This window comes from Macrotis lagotis, chromosome 3 (genome assembly GCF_037893015.1).
Source record: "Macrotis lagotis isolate mMagLag1 chromosome 3, bilby.v1.9.chrom.fasta, whole genome shotgun sequence".
Taxonomy (NCBI): domain Eukaryota; kingdom Metazoa; phylum Chordata; class Mammalia; order Peramelemorphia; family Peramelidae; genus Macrotis; species Macrotis lagotis.
Window position 1 is genome coordinate 13,031,044 of NC_133660.1, and position 12,156 is coordinate 13,043,199.

Sequence of the window (12,156 nt, forward strand, 5' to 3'; positions counted from 1 at the left end):
AAATTGAATCAATCCTCCAGGTGGTAGCACTAATCTGATATGTATAAAGAGCGCAGATGATTCATTCACCTTCGTCATGAGCATAACTGAGCCATAGCATAAAAATTGTCTCATCAAACAAAGTAAGAGACTAAATTATAAGCTGTCCTTTCTTTTAAGGTCTCCTGAGTTTTGATCTTCCTTTCCTCCGTCTTCTCCCCTTCCCTCCCTTTTCTTCCCTTCTTTTTCTTTTTTCCCTCCCTTTTCTTTCCCCTCTCCTTTTCTTCTCCATCTCCTCCTTTTGTTTCCCCTTTGCTCCTCTTTCCCCCTTTCCTTCCTCTCCCTTCCTTTCCTTTCCCATACTTCATTTCCATAAATTGAATTATCATAATAATTCAGTTGACTTGTTTTATTAATATTTTTATTTTGAACTTTTCCCTTTCCCATAATTCAACTCCCATAAACTGAATTATCAAATCAATATAATTTCCAAATTTCTATAACAGATATTTACATTGTTTTATTAATATTTGATCTCAACTTATTTTGAACTAACAAGCAAATTTTAGATCATTACTTTATTTTTCATGTCCCTCATATCTTGAATTGTTAGTGAAGTCATCTTGGGGGGAAATGGTCAAATTTTACTATAGTTCTAATACATATTTGTAAGATATGGAAAAACAGTAATGATTCTTAGATTTTTTTCAGTAATCTGGAAAACATTTACCAGTAATTATCATAGTATAACTTGCACACCAAAATAAACATTAAAACTTGCTAGAGCTGGAATATTTTACATAAGTCTGTTTGATAGACCTTATAAATTTGGAAATATCATCTAGTTTGTAATAACAAAGTGCATGGAAACCTGATTCCAAATAATAATAGAAACTTTTGTCTGTAAATTATTTCTGGGGTTTCTAATTCTTTCTAAAATTGGAGTCTGGAGTACCAGTGGTTTTTATGTGAAGAATAATGGCATTAAACTTATTAAGACTGGAATGAATTAGTTAAGAATTTGATATAATTTTCCTTGGTTGCACCATCCTCAAGTAAGAGAAGAATCTTGAATTTCTTATTTCCCACTTATTTATTTGAAAGAAAATGAAAACAGTAAGTTGTGGCACTTATTTCAAAGTGTTCAGATTTTGAAACTTTTAAAATCTGTCAAGTCTTTTTAAAGAGGATATGTTCAGAATGTTAACAGCTTTGATGTGATGATATATCTTATTAGCCTATGACATTATTTCACTTACATTCTTCTTTATAGGTTGAAAGTATCTTGATTTTCAACTATGAAGACCCCTGTCCTGCTAATTTTCTTCTGGGGGTTATCTTGTGCTCTTCCTGTAAGTACTGATTTACTGGCAATTTCTTCTTTTGTATTTTTTGCAAGGCAATGGGGTTCAGTGGCTTGCCCAAGGTTACACAGTTAGGTAATTATGAAGGTCTGAGGCTGGATTTAAACTCAGGTCCTCCTGACTCCAGGGCTGGTGCTCTATCCACTGTGCCATAGCTGCCCCTATCCTGGCAATTTCTGAATAAAACCTTCAGACACACAATCCCCAAATTTTCATCAATCTGAACACAGACCACCATACTCACTCCATGATTAATGAAAAACTTCTGTGGGTGATGATTTCTTATTTTTAGGTACTGGTGCCATGTAGACATCTGTAGTTTAGTAGAACGAGAGTCGACCTTGGAATCCCCCAAAACTGGGTTCAATTGTCTCTGATAGATTCCAGCTGACAAAATCTGGGCAAGACACTAAAACAAATCACAGGTCTAATTTATATTCATTGAAATTCCTTCCCTGATTATTCCCATTTCAATAAAATCATGGATCCAATAACTATATGTATAAAATATTATATTAAATCTTTATATCATGCAATATTTGTAAATTATATGTAATGCAATTAAAGTACTATGTATTTACATATATATGTATATAAACACATGTATGTGTGTGTATAGCATTATCTATCCTGATCTTGCTGGAAGACCATATATGTTGCATTTCACCCTTTCTCCAAGGTTTTTCAGTCCTTTAAAGGGGGTTTAGGCTCTCTGACACTTGCACCAGCCTCTACCCATGGTGTTTCCTCAATTGTAGGGAAGGACCCCCCTGTACACCAATTCCATTTATACACTAACAGTCAAATAGTTTCTTTTGTAATTCTTACAAAAGAATATTTATTTCAAAGCTATAACCACAAAGATATGGAATCACTCTCCTGGTTCATGAAGTTTAATCCCTTTTCTGGTGGTATCATCTTAGGCTCTTGGAAGGGATTAGGTTCTTAGCTTAGTTCAATTTCTATAGAGCAAATATAGATATATATCTATAGTCCCAAATTCCAAAACCCTTCTTGGGTTTGAGTCTTAGGCATGCTGGTCTCTCAGGGCTTCTCTGCTGGCCTGGCTATAATTTCCCAGTTGAATTCCTGGCCTAAAAGTCTTTTACTTAGGCTCAAACTCACAGCTCTCGTGGGTAAAACTACTTGCACCTGAAATTGAGAAGGATAAGAGAAACAGAACAGAAATAGCCCAGGTCCTTTTCTCTGAGCCATGGGGTGAAAGGAAAATAGGGGAGAAAGTGTTTCTCTCCTTCAGCTTAGTTCATAACTCCCTTGCTCTAGGTGAACTCTGTGTGATTGTCACCTTTTGGACATAATAGGAAAAAGCAAACAGCAAAGAAAGCAAGACTGTCCCAATACGGAAGCTTTTAAGAAGTAGCATCTACAGAGCCAGTGGAAGGAGGCTTATTCATCCCCAAATGGTAGGGGGATGCAAGGAAATAGTATGCCTCTAGGATAGGTGGTTTGAGTAACCGCGTCCTTGAAAACTGTTCTGAATGTTTAACTGTGGGTTTTCCATTGATCTAGGTCGCCCAATATCTAAACACAAATTCTGAGAGTTCTGAAGAATTGAAGGTAAGTTGAGCAGGGTATATTTCTAAATGATAATTATAAACATAATAGTAATAATAATAATTAATATCTACTATGTGGCAGTCACAGTGCTAAGTACTTTATAAATATTATTTCATTTGAGCCTCACAACAATCCTGGGAGGAGTAGATGTTATTTCTATTTTTACAGAAAAGGAAACTGAGACAAACAGAACTTAAGTGGGGTCATACAATTATGAAGTCTTTGGGATATTTGAATTTAACTAGCATGAAAGCTATTCTATAGATGGTGACCAAATTGATGGTTTATTGAACAGAAATTATAGTAAGAGAAACAAAATTGGTTTGGCATATCAAGAGAGTCTAAAGTCAGAAAATCAGGGTTCAATTAATGACTTTGTCATATAATGATTATATGACTTTGGACAAGTCAAGCTCTCAGTGTCAATGAGAATACTAATATCTATTTTTAGAGTAAGTTTTCTTAATAAAAAGTCTTCATGTTTGTGGTCTTCAAAGTAGGTACCTAAGGGATCATGGTTTGACCCCCCCCCAAAAAAAAACCCAATGATCTAACCCCAAGGAATGTGTCATCAGCCAAAGAATAGGAATATGAACCTCATCTGAAATTCCCAGTGATACACAATTAATTATGGGACATGTCTCTGAAGAAATTCACCCATCTATCCTGCCAAAGCCCCCACTCCTTGATCTATTCTTTCACTCTATAAGCTCCCATCTCACTCTTTCTGAATTGTATATAGTCCTTTAAGGCGCTTATATTCAACAGCAGCAGTTATCTAGTGTCACTGGGGGAATCATCTCTCCCCTTCCCTCGGCATAGTCATCTTTTGTTCTCCAGATTGTCTGGTAGTTTTTGTAGGTATCCTTTGGAGATGAAGTCTATGCTTTGGAGTCTTATTGGCCAGTAAGTGATAAATTCCATTCCTCCTTTTCATTTTGTGTGGTGTGTCTCACAGGAGTCGCATAGATATATAAACATAGATGGGTTCATTCCAGATTTAATTATATTATCTTTCCCTCCAAACCCACCCCTCTTCCAAACTTTCTTAATTCTTCTGAGGACACCATCATCCTTTTAATTTATAAGATTGATAATATCTTCAACTATTCATTCTCACTCATCTGATGTGTCCAATCAGTTGGCAAATTACTTTGATTCCACCCATACAGCACCCCTTGCAGTTATCCTTGTCTCTTTAGGCTCACATTCCCTTTTGCTTGGATGATTGTTATAGCTTCCTAATTATTTCTGTTCCTCAAGTCCAACCTCTAGTTAGATGCCAAAGTGAGTTTTCCTAAAGTACAGGTTTGACAATGTTACTTTGCTTCCCTATTCAGCAAAATCTAATGTCTTCTGCAAATGTTATTTTTTTCTTTATCTCATCTTTTAAAAATTTATCTTTTGGGTAAATTTTATAATTATAGTTATTGACATAGTACCACACTTAAAATTTACAATCATTTATTTATTATAAAATATTTTATTTCCCCAATTACATGTTAAAATAACTTTTTAAATAAAAGTTTAAAATTTCAAATTCTATCTCTCCCTCTCTCCCTCTCTTCCCCCCTCTCTGAAATGGTAACCAGTGCAATATATTTTATATGTGCAGTCATGTAAAAAACATTTCTATACTAGTCATTTTGTACAAGAGAAAGAAATAAGACAGGAAGGAAGGAAGAATGAATGAAAAAGAAGGAAAAAAAAAAGAGGGACAGCTATGTGGTGCAGTGGGATAGAGCATGGCCCTGGAGTCAGGAGGACCTGAGTTCAAACCTGACCTCAGACACTTAATAATTACCTAGTTGTGTGACCTTGGGCTTAACTCCATGCTTTGCAAAAAATGCAAAACCAAACCAAAACAAAAAAAAAAACCCAGAAAAATAGAAAGAGAAAGAAAGAGAGGGAGAAAAAAAATAGTATGCTTCAGTCTCTATTGACAGAATCAGTTCTTTTCCTGGAGATGGATAGCATGCTTCATCATGAGTCCTTTGGTATAGTCCTGGATCATAATATTGATGAAAATAGCTAAATCATACACAGTTCTTTACTATACAATATTGCTATTACTGTGTATAACATTCTCCTACTTTGCTTCAATTCATGTAAATTTTCCAGGTTTTCCTGAAATCATCCTTCTTGTCATTTTTTATAGCATAATAATATTTCATTGCAGTCACATACTGCAATTTGTTCAGCTATTCCCCAATTGATGGACATCCTCTTCTATTCTTAGCCACCAAAAATAAATATTTTTGTATTAATCAGTCCTTCCTATAAAGCTAATTTATAAGTAAAAATAATCATATTGGGACACATAAGTAAAAAAAAAAATAATTAAGGGATTTAGGTGTGTAATCAATTTAGTTTGGAGACAACTTTCCTATACCAATGAAATCAATGATCCAGACCGCCCCAACTCCCAAAATACTATGTCCTAGGTAATGAGGACACAAAGATGAGGCAATAAAATAATTTCCAGCCCCCAAGGCACTTATGTTCTATTGAGGGATACAACATATGGTTCCAGGAAAAGAGTGTTGAATTTCAATTCCGAGGACCTTGATTCGCGTTCCAATTCTTCCATTTACTACCTATGATCTTAGGTAACCACTTAACCCCTCTGGACCTCAGTTTCTTCATATGCAAAATGAAAAGCTTAGACTAGATGACCTTAAAGTCTCTCTGAGTTCTAAATCTATGGTTCTATGGTCAAATAAAAAGATGAACAACAGACATACAAGAATCAACCAATAAGCATTTATTAGTGTGTTCCCAGCCTTATGTAAAAAAATGAAATAGTTCTTGGCCTCAAAGAGTTTATATTTTATTTTGTTATCTAAATATTTTATATAACAATTATACTAATTATATACCAATTTTTTTCAAGGTTTTTAGTTTTACAATTTTCTCTCCCTCCCTCCCTTCCCTCTCCCCAACAAAAGGCAATCTCATATAGGTTTTACATTTGCATCCATGATAAGCATAGATCGAAAATGAATGTGCTGCGAGAGAAGAATCAGATCCTAAAGGAAAAAGAAAACATTAGAGATAGCAAAATTGCATGTCATTTAAGACAATTTTTAAAAACTGAGAGCTTATATTTTATTGAGGGAGATAATCTACCAAGTGTTTGTTGTTGTTCAGTCATGACCAACTTTCATGGAAACATTTGGAATTTTCTTGGTGGAGATACTAGAGTGGTTTGTCATTTCCTTTTCCAGCTCATTTTACAGATGAGGAAACTGAGGCAAACAACATGAAGTGACTCATCCAAGGGTCACACAGTCACACACTGAAGATGAGTCTTCCTCATGCCAGTTCTGGTCCTCTATCACTGTATCACCCAGTTGTCCAAATCTATAAAGTTACAGTATCTATAATCTCTGTAGGACAGCCAAGTAAAAGCAGGTGTTATGGAAATAAATATGTAAAAAATAAATCCAACATGATTTTTTTATGGGAAAACTCTTATGGAGAAGGTGGTACTTCAGTTGAATTTTGAAGGAATTCAGGAGAGAGAACATTCTTAGATGTGAGGAAATGTTAACTAAAAAGCATGGTGATGGACAAAAAAGTGCTTTATAGGAAAAATAGCAAAAAGACCAGAGATCATGAAGGGCAGTAGCAGATAAGCAGATATAATAAAGTTGGAAAGGTAAGTTGGTGTGGGTTGTGAAAAAGATTTAAATGTCAGAGTTTATAGTTCATCCTAGAGGTGAAAGAAAACCAAAATAATTTGCTGAGTTAGGGAAAGTGATTTGCTTAAACCTTCAATCTAGGAAAATAATTTTGGGGAGGATGGATTGGAAAGGAGAGAGATGAGGCAAGAAGATCAATTATGAGATTATTGTCCAAAAAAGAGATGAGGCATGTCTGAATTTGATTAAAATTCATTTGTAGAGAAATGCTTACATATATGCAGGCTATTGCTGATTTCTTCCTATCACTGTCATTCAAAAATTATTTTAAGAGCAGAATAAATAAACACAGCCTTCTCCTTATTCTTCCTCTCAATTTCTTCCTCTCAATTCTCACTATAATTGATTAGAATCCTGTTCTGCCAGATTGTTCATACTCTCAGTGTAACATGGCTTAAGCCAATCAATGCCTTTCCCTTAGACAGGTGCAGTCTTGGAGGTTCTTCCAAGGAAGCACACTACAGCCATTCAGAGAATGGTTACTTCTGCCACACTTCAACAAATATCTGGAAAACAACTTTGTTTCTTCAGGATGACAATGTCAGACAATGATCATGGGATATGCTTAATAATGACTTGTTGAACTTAATTTATGCCTAAGAGGATCCTTATGTATCCTCACCAGAGTCCTCAAAAGTTTTTCTTTCTGCCAGTGCCCAAACAGATTTGGTGATGCTCTGAATTCAATAGTATACTATTAAAATTTATGTTGGAAATGGCTGCTTTTTTTAAGATTACATATCTTAGTTGGATTTATCCTTGTTTCTTGTTCCATTGTTTATTCAGTCCCTTAGGGAATCTTTGTTTTAAAACCATGATATAAAAATATTTCCAGATTATTTATTAATATATGTTTTACATCTAAGAATGCAACTTATCTAAAATTATTCTAAATCTTTGTATTTAATCTTTCTATAAAAGTAACTTGCCTTTTTCTTCCTTTTTTTTTTTTCAGATTCATTTGGCCCCAACACCAGTTCTATCCTTGGTAATTATCTCCTTCCTGTTATATTGACTCATGTTCCCCTAGAAGCAATCTTTAGCATACCTTAAACCATCTCATGCCACTGGGAAATATAATGCATCTGAACTTTAAACAATGGACATGAGGCCCCTTTTCTATTTCCTATGACTGCTAAAAGGATTAAAAAAGTAACTTGGAATTTATTTCCCTTTTTTTCAGGAAAGTAGTGAGTCATCAGAAGAAAGTAAAGATAGCTCAAAGGAACAGGTAATTAAATCTTTCCTAACATTTAAGCTATTTATGCATTGAGGGAAATGATGATGACTTAAATTATATGGAAACAGTTCTAAAAATAATTTTTAAACCATGAAAAGTCAATAGTTCTGAGGACCAAAAAGGGGAAAACAAACTGTTTCTGTCATTCTAATACATTTTAGTATTTTATTTTGAATATTAGGTTGAGGATGGGGGTAAGAACCTATAGACTTTTGAGAGCCAGAAGTTTCCTCTGATTAAAATTTTTTAACAAATTAAAAATATTTAAAAACTTATCTAGCCATGGCAATATAATAGATGAGCTCAGGAAAGTGATGAAACATTGGAACCTAAAATTGTTTCTTATAATTGGGGACAGGTCAAGTAAGAAAAGCCTTCCTGGTCAATGTGGAATAACTTCTCAGAGAGGAAAATAGTAGAAACCATGATGATGATGATAAAGGCAATCATGGGGAGACATTTAGTGAAACAACATCATTGGAAATAAAATGTCATTCTTTTAGAGGAGGGATTCTATGCTCTGGGAGTCAGGATTGTTGATCTGCCAAGAATATTTTTAACATGAGAGGGAGAAATGTGCAATCTAGGATTCAGTCTTGGCTTTACCATTAACTTCTTGTGCTATCTTTGTTTTTCTTTTTGCAAGACAATGGGTTTAAATGACTTGCCCAAAGTCAAAACAGTTAGGTAATTATTATGTGCCTGAGGTCGAATTTGAACTCAGGTCCTCCTGACTTCAGGGCCGATGCTCTATCCACTGCGCCACCTAGCAGCCGCTTTCTTGTGCTATCTTGAGTGCTCAATCAATCAACAAATAATCATTGTGCATTAATTATTTGAAAGCATGAAAAAAAGCATTTACTAAATTTTTCCTTTGAATCAAATACTATATTAAGAGCTAGGGGATATGAATTCAAAAGAAAATATGGTCTGTACCTTCAAGGAACTTATATTCTAAAGCACCCATAGGGAAGTGGCCAGGAAGAGACTCTTTTGTTGGAAAGTTAAAATGATAATGAGTGAGGCCAAAGGATAGTAGACTGACACATTAATTCGATGAAAAATGTTAGTCAAGATTTATTGTTCCAGAGATGAGGGTGGGGTATGGGGAGGAGGAGAGAGGGGAATAGAAAAGTTAAAGAAAGCACCAAACAATTGGTGAAGCTGTAAAGGAAATCATCTAAGAGCAGGGGGTGATGCAAGGCTTCAACTTTCCTCCAGGAGAGGCAGTCACGCAATAGGACAATGGAAAACCAGGGCAAAATTTCTTGTAGAAGAAAACTGTCAGAGAATGGTCTCTGGTGTGGGCAGCAAGGTTTTGGAGGCTATGACTAAAGAAGTAAATAATAATGAGTTCTATCAGGGAGGAATTCTATGCATTGTGTAAAAAGATAGAAATGAAATAATCCCTGTTCTCAGGGACTTATATTTTATTTCTGTACAATGCAATTTTTTTTTATCAGACCCATCATTTCACTGGTGTTATAAAGAATACCCAATGAGGCAATCCTCTTTATTAATATTTATTTGCACCTGCTCTATAACTCAAAATCTTAATGATTTTGTACAACACTTAACAAGGGAAGCCACTTGGAAGAAACCTCAGAGACCCCTTAGTTTTACAGGTGAAGAAACTGAGGCCCAGGGAGGGATAAATTACTTACTGAGGGTCACAAAATTAAGATAAATCCAGTTTTATATCTACAATGTTAGACAAAATATAAATACGAATTAAATAAATGAAGTAACTTCTGGGGTGAGGTAATTGCAGTCAGGGGCTAAGGACAGGCTTCATGGCACTAAGTAAAAATAATGAAGACAGAAAGAGGCTAGGTGGCATAGTGAATAAAAGCACCAGCTCTGGAGTTAGGTGTACCTGGGTTCAAATCCAATCTCAGACACTTAATAATTACCTAGCTGTGTGGCCTTGGGAAGTCCACTTAACCCCGTTTGCCTTGCAAAAACCTAAAAAAAAAAAGACAGAGGAGTAGTGGTCTAGCAAATCTAATTGAATCTAATTAGATGATTGTAAACTAACTGTCTCTTTTGATTCCTACTTGCAGACGAATGAAGATAAGAGGGACTACAGTGATAGTGCTGAATCGGGGGAAGGCTCAAACCTTAATGATCAAGAGGCTGTTTATAGACTTTCTGACAGTTCCTTGAAGAGTGGAATAACAGACGATGACAAGAATGATGATGAAGACGACAGTGGAGATGACACTTTTGTTGATGTAGACAATGGGCAGGGGTCCATGGAAAGGCATCAACAAGAACACAATGAAAATAGTGCTGGGGGAGATGTCATTCATGATGCTACCAGTGATGAAAGCAGTCAGAGTGAGAGTAGAAGCCTCGAAGAAGAGGAGAATGATAGTCAAAAGGTGGGCGACGATGGCAGTGACAGTGATGAGTACACCATGGAAGGAGGAAGTAAACAAAGTCACAGCAATTCCAGAGATGATTCTTCATTTGATGATGAAGGGATGCAAGGCGATGATGCAGACACTATTGGGAGCAGGGCAAGCCATTCCAGAATGAACCATTACAGTGTCCACTCAAAGAAAAAGATTCACAAACCAAGAGGTCAGAATGGGAATGGACAAGATTCTGAGGAGAGCCAACTGGTGGGGCAGCTAGGCAGGAAATCCTTCCAAAAGGTCCGCATCTCAGAGGAGGATGGCTGGGATGAAAACAATGATAGCAACACCATGGAAGAGGCCATGAGTGACTCCACAGAAAAGAGTCAGTCCACTGAAAATAGTCAATCCCAAGAAGACAGCAACAGTCAGTCTCAGGAAGACAGCCAAAATGTGCTGGATCTCAGCAGTGAGTCCAGATCAGATGACGATGATGATGATTCTCGTGAAAGACAAAGTAAATCACAGGAAGAGAATGAAAATGTTTCACGGGGTGATAACCCTGACTCTGATGGAAAGAGCGTCGGCCTATCTGAGGTTAATAAGGAAAATAGCAGCAATTCCTCCGAAGAGAGCAATCTAACCAAGTCAGAGAGTGAATCTAGAGAGGAACAAAGTGACAGTGAATCTAATGAGAGTGTGAAGACCTCAGAGGAAAGCAGGGAGTCAACACAGGAGAAAGACAGTTCTAGCCAGGAGAGCTTGCAGTCTCAGAGCTCATCAACAGAGAGCCAAAGTGTCTCCAAGGAGAACAGTGCGGAAAGCAGTTCTGAACAACTGCAAGGGGAGGAAGACAGTCAATCCGAAGAAGGTACCAGAGCATTTCAGGAAAACAGTAGGCTGAAAGAAAATGTGAATTCTAATGAAAGTAAATCTGATAGCAATGAAGCCAGCCTGTCCAGAAGCATTGAGGTGGAAAGTAGAAAGCTGGTGGTTGACAGTTATCATAACCGACCCACTGGAGACCACGATGACAATGACTGCCAAGATGGCTATTAGCATGAGCTCAAAGGTCTATTGTAAAAGGAAGGGAGAAGGAGGAAATGGGGGTGCTTTGATTTATACATCCTACCAAGTTTAGGATGACCTGGATTTACTTCTTTTGGAAAATAATTAATGGAACACCATAGTCATTTGTAGGCAATTGCTCTTCCATAGAAGTTTACAGGATGTGAAATGGCTCAAGAATGCACTATCCATGATAGTGGAAACAAAAAAGGATTTTGTGTTATAGCTTTTATCACTTGGGTTTTGAAGAAATGCCATAAAATGAGGATTCTTTCATAAGTGAGTTTTAAGTGATTAAATATTTGGTTGGAGAAAACATTAAAAAATTCTAGGATAGCTGTGTTTTGGTTTAATGAACAAGACTTCTTTCTGTTGACCATTTTATCCTTTTCAATGGGTTCTCTGTAAAACATCAATGCTATAAAAGGAGTTATTTTTGGACCCCTGGTGTGTGGGAATGGATTATGAGAGTTGCTAAGATTCTCTTTTATTTGTCAAATTATGTGTTTAACATAATTTGAGCTTCAGTTCCTTAATTTGGCTTATGTGCAATGCCAGAATTGAAACTCTTGTGAAAGCTGTAAATTTTGCTCATAGCAAATAAAAGCTGTGTGTATATAGACTTCCCCTGAACTTGTTATGCACACTTTGGAATGTTACCTCAACACAGGATATATTTAATGTTTTGTAATAAAGGTAATAATATCCAGAAAAGGTATATGCTGTACTTTTTTATACTCTGATGTTTTTAATTTAATGAAACTCTGTTTCTCTTCCTTTTCAACCAAATAATAGTTACTAATTGCTAATAAAAACGATTGTAACTCCCTGTAATTAATAACAGTCGTTTCTAATTGTTCTCA

At 36.0% G+C, this 12,156-nt stretch overlaps 1 protein-coding gene across 1 annotated transcript; it reads left to right on the forward strand.

Annotated features, from left to right (window-relative positions):
- Positions 1-1,277: 1,277 nt before the first annotated feature.
- Positions 1,278-11,320, forward strand: DMP1 (dentin matrix acidic phosphoprotein 1). Its single transcript, XM_074228049.1, has 5 exons — positions 1,278-1,331; positions 2,874-2,921; positions 6,992-7,165; positions 7,809-7,856; positions 9,929-11,320. The coding sequence occupies exons 1-5, from the start codon at positions 1,278-1,280 to the stop codon at positions 11,282-11,284; spliced, it is 1,680 nt and encodes a 559-aa protein (XP_074084150.1). The 3' UTR covers positions 11,285-11,320.
- Positions 11,321-12,156: the final 836 nt, after the last annotated feature.

Excerpts from the sequence above, each read along its gene's own strand:
- DMP1 (XM_074228049.1), top strand. The coding sequence starts at position 1,278 with ATGAAGACCCCTGTCCTGCTAATTTTCTTCTGGGGGTTATCTTGTGCT. Across the intron at positions 7,166-7,808 it reads TGTTTCTTCAGGATGACAAT|GAAAGTAGTGAGTCATCAGA; the intron begins GTCAGACAATGA and ends CCTTTTTTTCAG. Across the intron at positions 7,857-9,928 it reads AAGATAGCTCAAAGGAACAG|ACGAATGAAGATAAGAGGGA; the intron begins GTAATTAAATCT and ends TCCTACTTGCAG.